General features: G+C 32.8%; 1 protein-coding gene and 1 pseudogene across 1 annotated transcript; one reads left to right on the top strand and one right to left on the bottom strand.

Annotated features, from left to right (window-relative positions):
• Positions 1-11,738: 11,738 nt before the first annotated feature.
• On the top strand, positions 11,739-18,080 carry LOC126974278 (ADP-dependent glucokinase). Its single transcript, XM_050821743.1, has 3 exons — positions 11,739-12,259; positions 13,306-13,748; positions 14,359-18,080. The coding sequence occupies exons 1-3, from the start codon at positions 11,925-11,927 to the stop codon at positions 15,048-15,050; spliced, it is 1,470 nt and encodes a 489-aa protein (XP_050677700.1). The 5' UTR covers positions 11,739-11,924; the 3' UTR covers positions 15,051-18,080.
• LOC126974336 (tigger transposable element-derived protein 4-like) lies at positions 15,901-16,691 on the bottom strand (annotated as a pseudogene).
• Positions 18,081-18,833: the final 753 nt, after the last annotated feature.

Genomic DNA, 18,833 nt, shown 5'->3' with positions numbered 1-18,833 from the left:
TTAGTGAATACTTCTCTAAATACTTACTCTTAGGAAAGTTACACAACAACTCCAGATTCATGTCAGAAAATCCTGAACATTATTCACTGGGATGCATGTTGTACTTACAAGCTAAAGCCTTTTTGATGAAATAAACAAGAGAGCTGCCAAATACGAGTCGGACTCGCCCATGAAGGGTTCCGTAGCAGCAAATAACATAATATAAGAGTTGGTACTAGTATATAAATAACTAGCTGACCCGGCAAACGTTGTTTTGCCATATAAAGTATAATTCACGCGATAGTTTTATAAGTAATAAAATATTGCCTATATTATAGCCTGTACATCATTTTGTTCTATTGTCAATAGTTTTTGCAGCGCACGCAAAAATAGGTTTTCGATTTTACACCTTGTTTTACAAACAGCCTATAGCCTTCCTCGATAAATGGACTACCCAACACTGAAAGAATCATTCAAATCGGACCAGAGATTAGCGCGTTCAAACAAACAAACAAACACTGCAGCTTTATAATATTAGTATAGATAAGTAGTCTATCTTTAAATATATTCTCAGGAAACGTTTTTTATATAACATTTTATTGATTTTTTTTTAAGTATTTTTTCTTTATATTTTAACCAACATTTAAAAAAATAATAATTAAAAACTTTTTAAATAAATAATAGTTAAAACAAAAACAGAAAAAAAATGAAAAAAACTAAGTGACATACCGACAAAATGTAATAATATTTTTATTGGTATAGCTGCTATAGAAACTCATTGCCACTTTTTAAATCAACATTTACGGTTCAATCGTTTTACAATAACTTCAATGACAGTATATGTAAAATCAATCATGAGTAAGTCAATCAGTACAGTTCCACATTCCAGTTTCCACACACACCGTAAATAAGTAAAGGTATTTTGAGATCATTTTATCAGCGATTATGAACAAAACTTAAATAAAATGAACTATATCTAAAAAATTTTGAGATAATTTAAATAAAGAAGTATTCCTAGCAATCTGTGGACAGTTCATGTATATTTGGTCTATATAGATCCCTTCATCCCAACCCACAGATAAAACATACTTATTCCATACCGAAAATACAAATAGCTGGTACCTCACGTGGCGCGGAACCATAATATATTATAGTGCGGTTTCTCAAATAAATTTCTTTAATGACGAACCAAACTATAAAAATAGCTCCGCTCAATTAAAAAGGGTTTCGTACATGTTTCATTCAACGGCTACTTATTAAATACTTTTGTGAAAGAAACAAAAGAGGGCGCTTTAGCAAAAACTATGTAAAATTTATTTTTCTTTCAAACGAATGTTATTTCAATCATTTATTAAATAAGGTTAGTTAAAAATAGTGGCCATTGAGTTTCTTGTATGTTTTTCTCACAAGCTCTACTTTTTCCGAACTTATGCTAGATTCAGTAATTTAAAAAGAATATTAAAATATTATTTTGAATAAAACGCTAATATAATAGGGTTAACTGTGTAAAGTTTATTTGACTTTGGTTTTAACTTCGTATTTTTTGTTAAAAAGTGGCAATGTAACACGCGCTCTGTCAGAATTTCAAATTGTTGCGGTTTTTTCTCATAAACCGCATTCCACTGATACACATCCAAATGAGGATGCTATAGGACCTATGTTTGAAGCGTGTGACGCGAAGTTGGAATTCGGCGGCAGGAATCAGGTCAAACAGTCCCCGTGATAAATGCGGTAGAAGATACAATGCGACGTCTGTACTTGGTCTGTACACGCAACGACAAGCAAATTACTTTTCCGAGATTTCGAGAGCAATTCTGATTCTTCAATGATGATAATATGACAAAGGTAGTTTTTAATAGTAGCGAACAAACTTGACTTCTTCAAATTGAACATGCAAGAAATATTTTTCCCCATTCCCCGCGACCCTCAAGAAACAACTCGGTAAAATAAAAGTCTCTACCGGCACTGGACGAGGTTAGCTGTATCATACCCAAAACTTAATCTAACTCTGAATATTTTTTAGATTATTCTAGATTTAAAAAGTTTTTAAGGAATTATAATAGTAATGTTTGCTCTTTATTGTGAATATCTGGTTTAAATTACATGCGTTTTAATAAATAATCCGTTAACTTTTTTGCTTATTCTTCGCTTATACTTAATCATAATTGTATTTACAACTTAATAAAATTACACGGTCTATGATCAAAATTCTAATTATGAAACTTTAAAATGAAACTTATTATTTACGGCTTGCATGTAGGTATTCTACGTGCCTTAACAAAATAAATGCATGTATCTTCTCTTGCGAAGATTTCGAAAGCAAAAAATCATCCTTTATAAGGCATTGACCGGTCAGCGAGACCCAAAATGGCAGGACAAGTGAAGAGAATTAAGTGTAAATTGTTCATGTCGCCATTCAATCGTAATTAATTTTATATTGAAGTGATTCGTTTTTTTTATTTACAGTTATTTTAAATTGTTCAAAAAGTTGTTTTTAGTACTGGCATCTTTTGTGTAAGAAAGCAACTTTCAGCCTATGGACTTGTCATATTTAATAATTAAAAAAAGAAGGAATTGGCTTCTGGCCGCTAGCGTCATTAATACACGGAAAAAAACTAGTCAGATCCAAGTTAGCACAATGCAATAACTACTTATGATTTCGTATGTTAATAATAAATAATTATTGTTGCCAAATTATGATAACCAGAGTAGGAACATATGATAAATATAGAAGAGTTTGTATTGACTTAAAAATATTTACTCTATGAAAGTGTTAGCAGAAAATTAGACTTCTACGTCTTTGGATTTCATCAAAGTTAATTTGCAAATATAACTTTATTTTCTTGCACTATTTTTGCATAAATGCAAAGTCGAATAAAATTAAAAATAAAATATGTAGATGATGTTATTATTACTTAGTACTTTTGCTGCTGTTTATTATTACTTTACTATTTGATTTATTTATAATAAATTAAATTGGCAACGGGGCCGTGTCATCAACTAAAAACCAAAACTAAGATTATTGAATTACAACATTTATTAATTTACGCGATTACGAAAAAGACACTAGGTTTATGAAAAAGCAAATTTCGTAATGTAAGACAATAATAAGAAAGTTTTAAATAAAAAAGCAATGGTCTTTAATTATTCAGCCTTAATTTTATCTTCCATTAAGATCTCCTTGAATGGGTGGCTTAGCAGACTTTGGAGTAACGGCTTCATAAGTTGCCGTACTTTATGAGTGCTAAATAAATTAATTGTCAAATCATTGGATTAAACGTGGTAACTAAATGATACGGATCAAGCCCAAACATTTTTATGAATGTCTTAAAATAATTTATGCGTATTTGGCGAAACAAAACGCAATTAAATGCGGTGTAGGTACTGAGATTAAGAATGTTTAAGGTGAAAATCAAGTTAAAAAATATAAAGTGAGGCCAAATATGGCAGTCACGTATTGTTACTTCCAAAATAAAGCCTCTAGATGAAATCTGCGTGGTGTAACTGTCTGGCGCCGGAGCTTCAACATACACAACGAAGAGTGCGCTATTGAGACAAAATTTATTTATTTTAATGTTTCAAATAACAAAAAAAGGGTTGTGTGGTTTTATGAAACCACGGTAAAAGTGAATCTTTTTTTTCACATTATAGACATTTAACTAAAAATAGTGTGGAGTACTGGCACAAATGAGTAAAAGTCTATACACTATACGGTCAGCTGCTGCCAACTACGCTGCCCGACCGTCACGCGACATGCAACACACAGACGAAAAAGTTTGAGACGATGTAATAAAAGTTTCACTTTAAAAATAGCTCAGTGAGAATCCGACTTGCACACTAAGGGTTCCTTACCGTCGCTGTCGTATAAGATTTTAAATTTAAATTTAAATTTTGTAAAATATACCTTGTTTAGTTACAAAAGCATTTTGACCATCTCGCACCACGCAGATTTAGTTCAAACGTCGTAGATTTATCGAGGACCGATGACAATACATTAATTTCATAAAATTATTTAATTATTCAATTTGCAAAATAACATTTTGTTAATTTATATAATTTTCATCAATCGTCTATAAGGCAGGAATTGATATTAATTTCGAATTTCAAAATACATTTTAATTTTTTTAATTCGGTTTTCTATAAAAAGCGTGTTACCCTTTTTTGAAGTGGGTTGAAAGGGTATATAACCATCAGTATTAAAATAAATTGGAGAAGACCCCTGTGTATGTGGTCGCAAAACTTACCATCGTATCGGGTCGTATGATTCACCGTGAGGTCAGGATATCCAGTTTGTGGCATACGAGCAGTCGTATTTTAAGCGATTGCGCGTTAAAGTATGACCTTTCAATATTTTCGTAATGAATACATATTTTTATGACACTAATTTCATTGAAAATGTAAACTGACATTAAGTTGGTCGGTAATTAAAAATTGTTGTGGAAATTTTAGTCTGTATATTTTTAACGTTATTTATGCGGATGAGTTAAATTATCAGTGGTATTGTTCACTTATCTATCCTCATAATATCCTAGGATTATGCTGTCTGTCCATCTGTCAACAGTCGCATAATGCGGCTTATGTTTGAGTTAACCTATCTCATGAAAAAAAAAGCTCTAATACTTTGATAGACTGCCGCTACAACAACAAATAATTAAAACAAAATCGGTTTTGATCTGATTTCCGCTCAGTATTGCTTTTGCAGACTAATACATTATCACATATCACTTCTATGCAACACTTAATTACCACAATTACTGTTACAGAAAATTACAAATAACTTACGACTGCAAGCGAAGCTTACCAAAGACCAACAAATCAAAACAGAAATTTTGACACAGTTTTTGAATGCTGTCTTCTTGGTCGAGCGTGGTATTACTTACTTAGCAAATCCAGGTTGGTACTTGATCCTAGGTCCGCATAAGGTATTGATTGTCGTGATGCAGTTTCAACCCAGTTAGTACATCAAAAAAAATTCCTTTCGAATAATGTTTGCAAAAAATAGCATACCCAATGTAAGATTTATTAATTTGAAAGAAAATAGTGAGTGCATTCACTATAATAATTAAAAAAAACTAAAGACAATATAACTTTCATCGATATCCGTATCTGTTTATTTCCCATAAAAAAAAATATGCACGAAATCATGCTAAACTTAATAAGAATTTAAATATCTAGAAAGATAAAATATCTAAGTGCAAGGAGACCTAGTAAAAAGCTCAATAAATTTCACACTTCATAACTACAGCCAACGTTACATATCCATAAAAAACAGGAGTTCCTTGAACTTCACGTATCACAATTAAATTATCAAAAATGTTAATCAAATAGGCAAGAAGCGTGTCTAATTAATGTGTACCTTATTATTAAGGTTATTGTACGATAAAACACATACCAATAATTATATACTTACTATTTATTATACATAATATTAGCTACATCAGTAGCTGCGACCGCGTGGACGCTAAATATATAATATATTATATTTTGTATAATGGTATATATATATTATATCAATGGTTCACTATTTTGGCTATGATGACTTACACATAAAATATAGAATAATATGTTAACTTGCATATGACAGATTTTATTCCTACTTACTTGACACTAATCGTTATACAAATGATTTCAGTTTTCTTTAGTGTTAATTCCGCCAATATTTGTCTTTAAACAATTCGACACGTGTTTCGCCTCTACACGAGGCATCCTCAGGAGATGTATTGTCACTAAAGAACACTCAAATCATTTGTATAATTATGGATTTCCGCAAAGTAACGCCTACTTCAATAAATTTACTAATCTTTATATTTTGGATAATTCACACTATATATCTTTATAAATTATAGCCTATGTATTATTCTAATGTGTAAGCTATATTATTGTAAAGTTTCGTCGAAATCCAGTCTGTAGTTTTTGCGTAAAAGAGTAACAAACTTACATCCAAATATTCTTACAATCACTCGCGTTTATAATTTTATGTGTATTTATTTCATTAGTAGGAAGTGGGATTACTAACCTGCGCGGCCTACCTTAAATGTACTTAGGTGTATATTTCGGTGACACGCAGTTATGCAAATTGAAAACGATAGATACCATAGACTTACAATATACTAGCGTATAGAGTATAGACAAACAAAGCATGCAAGAGAAGAATATCTCTAACGAACATACAGCAAGATAGAAAAGGAAAGCGAATCAAGATCAAATGAAAGATATTAATTTACAAACTGTCGTAAACAATCAGCCACTGGCATTAGCTGCTTAGTATTTTGAAAATTAAAGCACTAGTTAAGGCTGGGGATCGATCCAACGGCCTTGAGGAATCAAGCGGAGCTAGGTTTCCTCTCTCGTACAAGATCGCCATAGTTTTAATTCATAATTAGAAGCATTTTTTAATTTATTACAAACATAATACAATTTTCTTTACGTCACTAACTAACAAACTATGTCTTGTTAAATAGTATTGGTGTACAATTAATACAAAATGTATACGTACAATTTTTATCTAGTTTGAAATATGAAAAAGATATTTTTTCGCACTGTCTATAACAAATAGAAATGTAAAGAAAAAATGTATTTTCTTCTCATAGGTACCTATATTATATATATATTCTGTAGATAATATATAGGTAATTATTTTCTTGTAAAAATATAACCTTTATATAAACCGTTAAGAAATGGTTTCAATTATACGCTATTTTGGCTATTTCTTGAGATAGCAGCTTTAACGTACACAATGACGGATCAAAATTGGTCGCAATATCGGACTGTTTTATGTTTACTTCACCAATATGGCGCCTTGTCTCTCTCTCAATTTCGTACCTATCGTTATTGAAAAAATACGTTGAAATTTTTAATATAACTTATTTATAAATGAAAATGCTTCTTTCGTTTCATTAGTACACAAGTAAGGTACCTACTTGTCCGTAAATATAAAAAACATTAGCTAAGTTAGGGTATATTATTAATTTCGCTAAAAAAATTCATTCTAAATTCTTTTACAATATTAATGAAATTATACTATTTACAATGCAAATATTTTATTACTATAACTAAACGTTTTCATCTATTTAAAAAAGCAAATGTAGATACTTAGTTCCTTAGAAAAATAACGCTCTCAGTACTTATTATATCTTATTACATCAATATAATATGAGTATCAACTATTTTTATATTGCAGCAACACATGATAATGTGTAAAGCTGTATCATATTATCGTCATGCAAGACTGCAGTTAGATAAGTAGCTTCTTTATGTCATTTATTCTATACAAAATTAACCACTGTCAACGAGAAATAAAAACAAACCGTAAATGTGTGTGTTCCAAGATCAAACAATTAATGCCATTATGACAGGAATACTGTGACCATACCTATTTGATACTTATGATTTATGTATTCTACATTGAAATAAATGTTGAGACCGTTCTATGAGTTGAACATGCGTGCATTAATAATTGGGAACCGCTCATTTAAGTTGAAAATAAATTCAAACTATATAGAACACACAATAAAATTGAAATTTGATTGAACGCGTCTTTAAAATATATTGTGCAAATGTTTTGATAAGATTTGTCTTGTTTTGATTTGTTTTTGATAAGAACTTCTTCCACAAACGTTTCGCCTCTACACGAAGCATCATCAGGCAGATGTTGGCTTGTGGAACTCTTGAACGAGAGATTAGTTTGTGTTGAAAACTTAAATAGCCTCCCTCATATTCATGAGCATTACAAAAAAACGGCCGACACTTATTTAATTCCATTACATTTTCCTCTAATGATCTGCTCAAATCTTTTCTGCGTCTCACTGCTTATTGGATTTGCTATTCAGGCTGTATATTAGGACATTTATAGTGGCTTTTTAAAGCCTGGTCGTGTTAATTAGTGATAAATACTAAATTACTTTTATGATTCATACATCTCTATTCATACATATCACACAAATAACATGACGGGGTACAGTAAACAAGTGATTATTTAAATAAGATATTTAATAAGAGTCTTTAATCCATGCTTTTTATATTTAAATAATTACTTGTTTACGTACAGTAAATTTATTTGTGTTATGTGTCATGAAATTGTTATAGCAGTAGCTAATGAATAATATGAAGAACTCTGGGTATATTAATACAGACATTGATGTAGTCTAAGGATGTAAGTATTGTTTACATATTTACTCAGAGACATATCACACAAATATTTTCTCCGTTCAGAGTTGACAGTTTGAGAAGCGTAACTATGGTGGCCTACGTTATCCACAAATCAATCACTGAATTGTCTTAAATAATGTACTGCCACCAGCGTTTTTGATCGTTAACCAAATATGGAGAAACTGGCCACGTTGAGCCGAATAGCCTAGTAGGTTGAGTCATGTGTATTATTGATACTTCTATGAATAATTTAGTGCGGCTAGACGACCTTTGATTATATCACCGTTTTATTCTGTGTCAACATATCAACCAACTGTCCAGTCGAATTTATAGGCCGTGATATTTCTATATTTCTAATGTTTGATTTTCTATCTTTTTTAACTGCATAGCAATGTATGTTGGAGGTGTCCAATATATCATTGAACACAGCCTTGGGGAAAGCACGTAAAAACCGTCGATTCTATAATAAGTAAGCTTCCTGAAAACGTTTTGGTATTGTCACTTAACAATTAGATAAAACGTGTGTTTAAAACGATAACTTACAGAAAAATCCTATAACGATATAAAGACAACTTACTTACTAATATTTTTATGAGGATTATTTAAATGTTAAGAAAGCATGGCCGTCACTTTCCAATTCTTCTCATTAAAAACCAACTTCTCTGATGTTGTGGTAAATGTAAAAACACGTATTTGTTTGTTTGAAAAACCAAAACCTAAATAATGTTAATGGCAAAATGTACATTGTATGGTTTCATTACATTTTCTGTAGGCTTCAATTTTTTTTTAACTAATAACTTACGCATGACGCATGCACCAACCATCGCTTCCCTCGCACATATCATACGAAACGACCCGCCCCACGACGCCGCCACGAGCATTTAAGCGAGCACGACAAGCCATGCCACGGGAACTCAACTACAAAACCTAAAAGATGCATCATAATAAATATTAATTGCTTTCGGTGTGTAGTTATCCTCACATTTCTCCTCTTCTCTTAAGTTAGTCTATAATATCCCGTAATCGTGCACTGACTGTAAATTACTACGGCCTTACAAATAAACTTGTTATAAAGTTATACCTGAGAATAAATCAAGAATATGCAATATGTTTACCAATAGACATTTTGCTTTAGATTGGTTTATTCGGACGTTTAACCTTTCCCACGTTTATTTGCAAGTCTGCCTGACATTCGAAAATCTTCAGAATTGTCATTGTATTGACAGTGTTGTCAGCTATATTTTCAAAATTTTGCATATTCTTGGTTTATTCTCTGGTATAACTCAATACTAAATCTATTTGTAAGGCCCCGAAGATATAACAACTAGCAAGATCTTTATCAAAATAAACGTAGAGTAGTTTTGTTACAGAGCAATTATCTAATTGTTGTTTGTTAACTTTTAAACTACAGTGGGAATATCGTGTTAAAATTTTTAAAAAAACGTGTGTGTCTCGGGACGCTCGACAGTAGTGTTTACTTAAATCATACGGCACATATTTTAGATGCCCAGTATATGTTTAAAAACACCACATATTGATGATGTTTGTGGTAATTATGGACAGGAATTGAAATAACTAAGCAATAGCAATTAGTTAATTATAGTGTGTAGTGATTTAAACATAGACTTGCTTATATGACTTACAAAAAATGATAATGGATGAATTGTCACCAGAATACTTATCATAAAAAGAACGCACACAAAAAAAAACTGAATATTACAAAAAAAATACACCGCAGAATACCATCCCACGAAAACGCAATATTAAAAAAAAACATCTTTTTTTACTAAATAAATATTTTATTTTATTTTATTTACGTTTAGTAGGTTACACAGACTTAATTATTATCAGTCATGAAGTAATGTTTTTTGCGGCAGAACAAATAAGCGTGGGTACGGATTTCCGAATGTTAAGGGATCACTGCTTATATCATCATCAGCTGGAAGACGTCCACTGCTTGACCAGATCACTGGTCCATCTTGTGGAGGGCCTACTAGCACTTGGTCTTCCAGTACGTACGTCAAGATATCAGTTATGAGTCCTGCCCACTGCCCACTTCAGTATCGCAATCATTTGGGTGTTGGTGACTTTGGTTCTCCTACGGACTCCTCATTATTGATTCTATCTCGCAGGAAAACTCCAAGCATATAGCCCTCTCCATGGCCCTCTGATCGATCACTAGCAAGCCCATAGTTAGCGACCACGTCTGCGTACCATAAGTCTTCACTGGCAACACACTGGTTGAAAACCTTCGCCTGTAGACACTGTAGTATTTGGATCGAGATGATTTTACGGAGATATTTATACAAAATCTTAACAAATTATATACTTACTATAAAACCTTCCTCGGGAACTTTCAAAATGAAAAAATGAGTCAAACAAATTACAAGTATATTTTTAGAGATATTTTTCCTCGGCTAATTTAATATGAATAAGACAAATACTTCTATGTAGATTAAGATAACATTTGTTGCACTCTTCTTTAAACCTACCTTGTCAAAAAACTTGTGATTTATGGGGAATATCTGTGGCTATTATAGCAACGGTAATCAAAAATATTGCTCCACAATAATGTTACTCCTACTACTATTTTATATGCGTTGAATCCGCGTTTCAAGCCCCGTACTCGAGTTTTATGCGTTCAAATAAAAACTAAAAAATCGAAAAGGAGTTAACACTACATGTACGTTTCATATATTTTTTAAAATATTTTTAAACATTGCACAAAAAATATAGCACATTTAAGGAGGTATTTAGGAATCAGAAATAGGAAGTTTTATTACATTAAAAAGAGATCTTTTTAGAAGCTATATAAGAACTTAAGATAAGTATATCGACTCAGCGAGTACTAAGTATATTTTTCCTGAGTACCACAAGCACCATATAGTCAAGCACAGACAACAAGTCAAATGTACTCGAATCAAATTAAATTAGTATTCGAGTAGGCGAGTGCAAAGCGGGAATAGAATCCGAATCGAGTCAAGCCGTAATCATTACTCGGCATATCGCTGTTTACGTTAACTCCAGTTAGATGCTTGATGTCTTACGGCCAATCCCAATATTCAGTCTATGTTTTACTTGAGATAAAAATCGTAACTATCGTTGACTTTTCTGTCCCAATAAACTTATCGACGGTAACACCATATCCGTACACGCTGTGTGTCAATGGGACGACGTAAAGCTTACCAGCGATAGAAGTTTGTATGGAAATTGCAATTCACGCGTCCCAATATAAGGTGAGAAGAATGACTTATCGGGTATATTGGGACAGCTTCAGATTATTGACAGTGAATTACTGACAGTAGAAGGTAGTAATTTATCGTTATCTGTAGATAGTATATTGGGATTGGCCGTTAATTGCCACAGCACAGAGTACTTTTAGTTTGTTTCAAAGAGCATGTAAATACTTACATATTAAGAGGCGGGATTGCCTGAGTAAAAATTGAAATTTAGTTTAGTATGAAACGTGCAATCATTTGATTTAGCTTGAAAATTAATCAGGTACAGTATCGGGATTGGCCACGGCTAAATTTGAAAGCGAACAGTAGTGGATTTCGGCTATCTCTGTGTTTTACAAAATTATAGCCGTCAGCTGTCAGTTGTCACATATCATACAATCGAGTGAATCGCTTTTTTCATAGAGAATTTCGCTAGCTTGTATGTTTATTAATATTGCCGTGTAAAGTGTGAACCAATTTGGTTAGATTGTGATAATGTAACTGTGTTATAAATTATAATAAGATAAAGAAACTCGATTGATAACTTTTTAGTTTTTACTCAAACATTCCGCAAGTACAATGAGCGCAACTCCAGTAAAATTGGGTTCACTATTATCAGTTTGTTTTGTGCTATATGCAATTTATTACAGAAAAAATGACATAGAAGATTTAAGACTATCTCCCGTAAAGGAGCATCTTTTGTTTTTAGAACGAGAAAATGAAGTCGGGACTGGTATTCGCCAGCCAAAAGTTGCGTTAGGTTATGGCGCTTGCCACGATTTATTTGTAAATGCAACATCATTGTTAAACCACAGAGAGTTGAAAGGTGCTCCAGAACATTTCAACGACATCTCATCAAAACAGGAGCTTCTAAAAACTTTCTCATATTTCTTTAAACATGGAGCTGCTGCTGAGTAAGTATTTCATTTTCTATCTCTTTTCTAAATATATATAATATAGTAATTGACTCAGATGTTAGTTGATCATCTTCAATATCTAATTGTGTGTGTCTGTCTGATGGTGTTTATTGTAGATTTCAGTACTTCAAAGATTCACAAGCTGTCTTAATAGAGCTGTACTCTGTCTTATTATAATAATTGAATTTAATTAATATTATAAATGCAAAGTTACTCCAAATAATTACTTCTCCCTGTCATGTAATTTTGTAGGGACAAAGGTAAGGTAAGAAAGACAAAAAGCTTTAAGTTTGGAATAACTTTACTTCACATTTATAATAACACACTATGGGTTACGCCACCCAAATTTATTTATCAAGTGACAAATTCCTAGAAATTGCTTGATCAATTTTATTTCTAATTATTGTTGAAACAACTTTCAATTAACATCTTGCTGCAGAAAGTTGTTTCTTTGTGTCTTAATTTACTATCCAGACAGAATAAACTAAAAAAATATTTGTTTTTTTAGTAAAACTCATTTTATAACAATAATAATTATTGCTTATTTTTAACTACAATTTTAATTTTCAGTGACTAATATTATATAAAATGTATTAAATATAGTATCCCTGTGGGGTGGAAGCCTCTTCCATATCTTTCAATTTTTTGCCTCTCAATTTTAATATTTTTTTTGGATTAAGAAGTTGTCTTCTTCTATTTTTTTAATTTCAGTAGCCCGTCTTTCTCTTAGACTTCTAACATTTCTTTTTCCAAATGGCCTTGTCCTCGACATGAAGGTCTGTTTTTGTTTTAATCTTGTCAAATGGGCATGCCATTGCTATTTTAGTTTCAATTTTGAAGAGCATCAATTTATCGTCTAATAACTTCATATTTCTTTAGATACCTCATCTCTCCAGCTTTTCTAGTCTAGTATTATATTATAGTTATATGGAAGATGGTTAAAGCAAAATTTAAATTAAATTTTTCTTGCAACATGCTATGCAGAGGGGTATCTTACATGAATTTGACAATAATAGCTTTAATTTGAAAAATTTAACTTGCAGAAGATTTATGTCAAACAGTGAATTGTTTGATAATATAGTTGAAGAGGCATTAAAGTTGCCTGATACAAGATGGACTATTGGTGGCAATGCTCCATTGATGGCTAAAAGATTCCATATTGAAGGCTGGAAAGTATTAGTAGGTGCAAAAATGAGCAAAAATCTCAAGGCATACATTCCTGATGGCATTGATATTGTTGGTGTGGACAAAGATGAAGAAATAAAAGATGATATACATATGATCTTAGAATATAAGGCTGATGAAAAGTTCGGTATATTTAAATCACCAAGAGCAAATAGATTTATCATGCATAACGATGAAAATAACCCATTGTTAAGTTCACTTGAACGGCTGGGTGAATTTCTTCCCAAGTTCAAACCCAACTTGTTTGTAATAAGTGGGTTGCAAATGATGGATAACTTTCCATTTAAAAAGGGTGGAAAAGGTAATAGAAATGTGTTACCTAAAAATATAATGTTAAGTATAAAACTTAAGTTAATTTTGTTTTTCATTATTTTGAAAATAAAGGATGAGACTAGCAGAATGTTCAACTGATGGTAATTGATATGCCCTGCCCATTACAATGCAATGCAGCTCAGGATTCTTGAAAAACCTCAAAAATTCTGAGTGGCACTACAATTATGCTTGTCATCTTGAAACATAAGATTAAAGTTAAGTCTAATGTGCCCAGTAATTTTACTAGCTACAACACCCTCCAGACCAAAACACAATAATGTTAACACATTATTGTTTCATGGCAGAAATAAGATGTGGTACATAATCTAGCCAGCATACTGTACAAAGCAGCTTCCCACTGGTGAATTTTGTCCATTACTCCATTGCCATTTACAATACTTGTTTCACAGTAAAACTATAAAACTTGACAGTCTTGATGTGTGTGTGTGAATCGGAAACACACTTGAGCATACAAAATGCACATTTATTGATCTTCAAATTTGTTAGCTTAAGTGGCAGCATTCCTTAGAAGAGTGAAGTTTCTGTAGTTGTATATTCTTTTTGTAGCATATAAACAGTTATATATTTATTATTTTTAGATTTAAGGGCAGAGAGGCTGGATTTAGTAAGAGAACAAATACTAACACAACCGTCAAACACCCTTGCACATTTTGAGATGGCTAGCTATGTTGATCTCGAACTGCTCACACATTTAACAACAAAAGTCCTGCCATATGTGGACTCAGTGGGTATGAATGAACAGGAACTCTCAAATCTGTATAGTATTCTAGAATATGGTGAGGTCATAGTTGTTGCAGATTCAAATCCAAGAGTTGCGACAGCATTAGACCAAATGAGGAAAATATTCCTTTTAATCAGAGAGAAAAATAAGGAATTCAAAAGCAGTAGAAAACTTACAAGAATTCATGTGCATACTTTAGCCTATCAGGCTATATTGACTGTCAAAAACTCAGACTGGAAAAGAACACAGGCTGCTGCAGCAAAAGCAGCCTTGACAGCACATAGATATGTTTGTAATAGTAAAAATATAGCTTTAGATAAATCCAAACTTCTATTAGATGATAGTTTTTCTACAACAACAGATAATGACAATAACAGCAGAGTATTTTTTGAGCCCACAAATCCAGTCCCATGTTGGGATGAAATCTTAGATGATGATAAAGTTGAAATTTGTGTGGCACCAGTGTTGATATGCACAGAGGCCCAGCTAACAGCCGGTGCAGGTGATAACATCTCTGCTGCAGGTCTAGTCTTGCAAATAGAGAAATGAGTGATTTACAAATATGTAAGAACAATTTTAGTACCTAGTTGTTATTTATTAATTATTTTAACGTTCTAACCATGAAATTTTTTGTATTTTATCTTGTGCCATTTTTATTTGTTATCTTGCCCATATTCACAGTGGCACCAATGCAATAGAGCAAAAATATAATATGTGTATTTATTTATAATATAATAACATACACAGGAAAATTTACAATATGACACTGTAATTAATGGAGAATATAATATTATGGTATATGTACTTAGTACAAAAAAAATATATTATTGATAATTTTTTCTGCTACCATTATTATGAAGTTTCTGCACTGAATTAAAAAAAAAATTTTTTGCTCCCACCAATATTTACCAAGGCATTTCCCAATATTGTCTTTTCCTGTGTATTTTTTAAACAAAAATGAACAATTTTTTACTTAGTATATTTGATATGTAACTGTTATGGTTTTTACTTATACTTAAACATTATGGTTAATTATGTATTTGCTATTTTTGTTTGAAGTCATTTGTAGGGGTTCCTATTATAATTGTATTTTTTATTTAGTTCATAGTTTAGAAGACATTTGAAATATTTATTCGCTTTTTATATTATATATTAAGAAATAAGCTTTGCCATTAAATCAATTGTTTACAATGACGTCAATTAATTTATAATGAAATATGTATACAATCAAAATCTGTTATAACGACATCGAAGGGACTACTCATATTGAGTCGTAAAAACCGATAGTTGTAACAACCGATGACAGGTATTGATAGGAAAGATAATATGTATATTCATGTAGGAAATTAAACTGCATTTTGTTTACTTCAATACAAACATATAATATAAAAGAACAATATCATTTTTCCATCATTTTTGTATGCATAAAATCTATAATTTTAGTTTGTTTGAAACACTTCTGTCGTGCATACACATTTTGTAATTCACGTTGGATTTTAATCAGCGTATCGTCACAATTTCCCTGCATGTGGAACTCTTCATTAAAAAGAACAATCTTTCGTAGTACACTAACAGCATTGAGACCGTCAATCAAAGTTGGCACTGTAAATTGTTCTTCTGAGTCTTCCTGTTCATTTTTCATTTTCCTCTTGAACTTCACGTACAATATCATCCTCCGTAGCTGGTGCACAAATTGCAATAGACTGATCTACATCAATGAACTCGTCTGTTTCAGTAGTAGATAAAGCAGGTCGTAAATTTTGGGCTAATTGAGCCAAAGAAATATTGTCCTCTTCATCGTCGTCAATCACATCATCTGAGGTTCTTGTTATAAGACTTGTAAGATCTTTAAAACCTGCATGCCCAAAGCAGTTAGCTATAGTTTTTTGTGAAACTTTTTCCCAATGCTTCGGATATCATCAAGATGGCATCAAGAACCGTAAAGCTGTTCTGATTATTACTGTCAATGCTTTGTATGAACTTTAACACTTGCAGTCTTCTATAATGAGATTTTAAACATCTTATTACACCTTGGTCCATAGGTTGCAGTACAGATGTAACATTTGGTGGTAAGAACACGAGTTTAATACGCTTCAGATTAGTAACAGCCGGATGAGCAGGACAATTATCAACTAAAAGAAGAACTTTCTTATTGTTTGCTTTTAATTCAGCGTCCCAGTTTCGTAACATTTTTCAAAAATTTCCGATGTCATCCATGACTTCACATTGTTTCTATACGTTACCGGCAGTGAGCGTATGTTTTTAAAGCATCTTGATTTCTTAGATTTCCCAATAACTAAAAGCTTCCTTTTACAGGATCCTGTCATATTTGCTACAACCATGATCGTTAGTCTCGTCTTGGACATTTTTCCTCCCGAACAATTCTCTCCTTTGAATTTTAAAGTCCTGTCTGGTGTCATAATGTAAAAAAAGTCCGGTTTCGTCTGCGTTATAAATGTCTTCTGGACTGTAGCCTTCGCATAATGTAGGCCACTTTTGCGTAATCCATTCGTCTACAGCATCTTTATCCACACTGGCAGCTTCACCACTCATTTTCCCGCCGACAATGCCATGTCGAGCCCGGAAACGTTGAATCCAACTAGACGAGCAAACAAAATCTTCACCAAATTCGTTTGCTTTTTGTTGAAGAATTGGTCCATTTATTGGCACATTATTTGTCCTTTGATATTTAAACCACTTTAACAAAGCTTCCTCAATCTTCGTATGCCGCGTTGTTCTGGCTCGTTTCATTTTCAAAAAATTCTTGTAAAGGATTTGAATTTTCTCCCTTTCTTTCCAAATGGTTGAAATTGTCGAGTGATACACCATATTCTTTTGCCAGGTCTTTGTTTGGAATTCCTTTCTCTAGCTTTGAAATAATATGCGATTTTTCTTCGATACTGATTTGTTTTCTTTTTTGCGACATGTTACAATTTTCACAGTTAACTCAACAATAATGTTTTGGTGCGTCTTGTGTAAAGATAAGTAACAAACTGACTTAAGAGATATGACGAAGCGGGCCTTGAGGCTACGGCATGCATGTGCTTTGTTTCTAAGAATTACAAAAGACCCTAAACTTTGTTTACTTTTACGATAATAGCCATTGACTATTATACTGTGCCAGATGTGGATACAGTTACCTATTCAAATTGTTTACAATACAGCTGAGCCGGTCGTTGTACAGATATAATTCTCCGAAAACATTAACCAAATGTGGTCGCTTAATGCGGTATGTCGTAAAAACCAATGTTTTAGATAAGGCGATCATATAACATTCAGCCCGGACCTTTGATTTTGGTAAATTTAACCGGTATGTGGTTCTAAACGATGTCGCCATAAACGGTTTTGACTGTATTTCAAATAATTATGATGTTAATTTTCTGATTATATTCCATTTGCACAAATGATAGTAGAACAATAGCACAACCTCTGAGGTGTAATTTTTGTAATCCATGAAAGATATAATTTGGTTATTATTTATTATAAACAAGTACAATAATTGTAACTCCAAATATTGTTATGACATTTACATATTGTTAAAAATTCCTAGCGACATTCCTAATTAAAAGATGCACTCCACTTGAGTTTTTTAATTTAATTTGTTAATTATAACTTAAAATAACTAATAATATTTTTTTTATGGAATAGGAGGACAAACGAGCGTACGGGTCACCTGGTGTTAAGTGATCACCGCCGCCCACATTCTCTTGCAACACCAGAGGAATCACAAGAGCGTCGCCGGCCTATAAGGAAGGTGTACGCGCTTTTTTTGAAGGTACCCATGTCGTATCGTCCCGGAAACACCGCACAAGGAAGCTCATTCCACAGCTTTGTAGTACGTGGAAGAAAGCTCCTTGAAAACCGCACTGTGGAGGACCGCCACACATCCAGATGGTGGGGAGGATATCCTAATTTGTGGCGTGTCGTACGAAGGTGGAATTCGGCGGCAGGAATCAGGTTGAACAGCTCTTCGGAACACTCCTCGTGATAAATGCGGTAGAAGATACACAATGAAGCGACGTCTCTACGCAACGCCAAGTGATCCAGCCGTTCACAGAGCACTGGGTCCCCGACAATTCGGGCCGCTCTGCGTTGCACGCGGTCAAATGGATCGAGCTGATACTGGGGTGCGCCAGGCCAGAGATGACAGCAATACTCCATGTGTGGCCGGACCTGCGCTATGGAGAGCGCTAGAATATGGGCCGGCTTGAAGTATTGCCGTGCTCTATTTATGACGCCCAGCTTCTTCAAAGCCAATTTGACTTTGCCCTCCAGATGGCCACGGAATTGGCAATCGCTCGAGATTTCGAGACTCAGTATTCCGATACTAGG

This window comes from Leptidea sinapis, chromosome 32 (assembly GCF_905404315.1).
Source record: "Leptidea sinapis chromosome 32, ilLepSina1.1, whole genome shotgun sequence".
Lineage (NCBI taxonomy): Eukaryota > Metazoa > Arthropoda > Insecta > Lepidoptera > Pieridae > Leptidea > Leptidea sinapis.
The sequence above is the reverse complement of the archived record's forward strand: the minus strand, read 5'-3'. Positions and strand labels throughout refer to the sequence as shown.

Bases quoted from the DNA above. Each gene is read 5' to 3' on its own strand.
- LOC126974278 (XM_050821743.1), top strand. From the start codon at position 11,925: ATGAGCGCAACTCCAGTAAAATTGGGTTCACTATTATCAGTTTGTTTT. The intron at 12,260-13,305 runs GTAAGTATTTCA...TTTAACTTGCAG, and splicing joins AAACATGGAGCTGCTGCTGA to AAGATTTATGTCAAACAGTG. The intron at 13,749-14,358 runs GTAATAGAAATG...TATTATTTTTAG, and splicing joins ATTTAAAAAGGGTGGAAAAG to ATTTAAGGGCAGAGAGGCTG.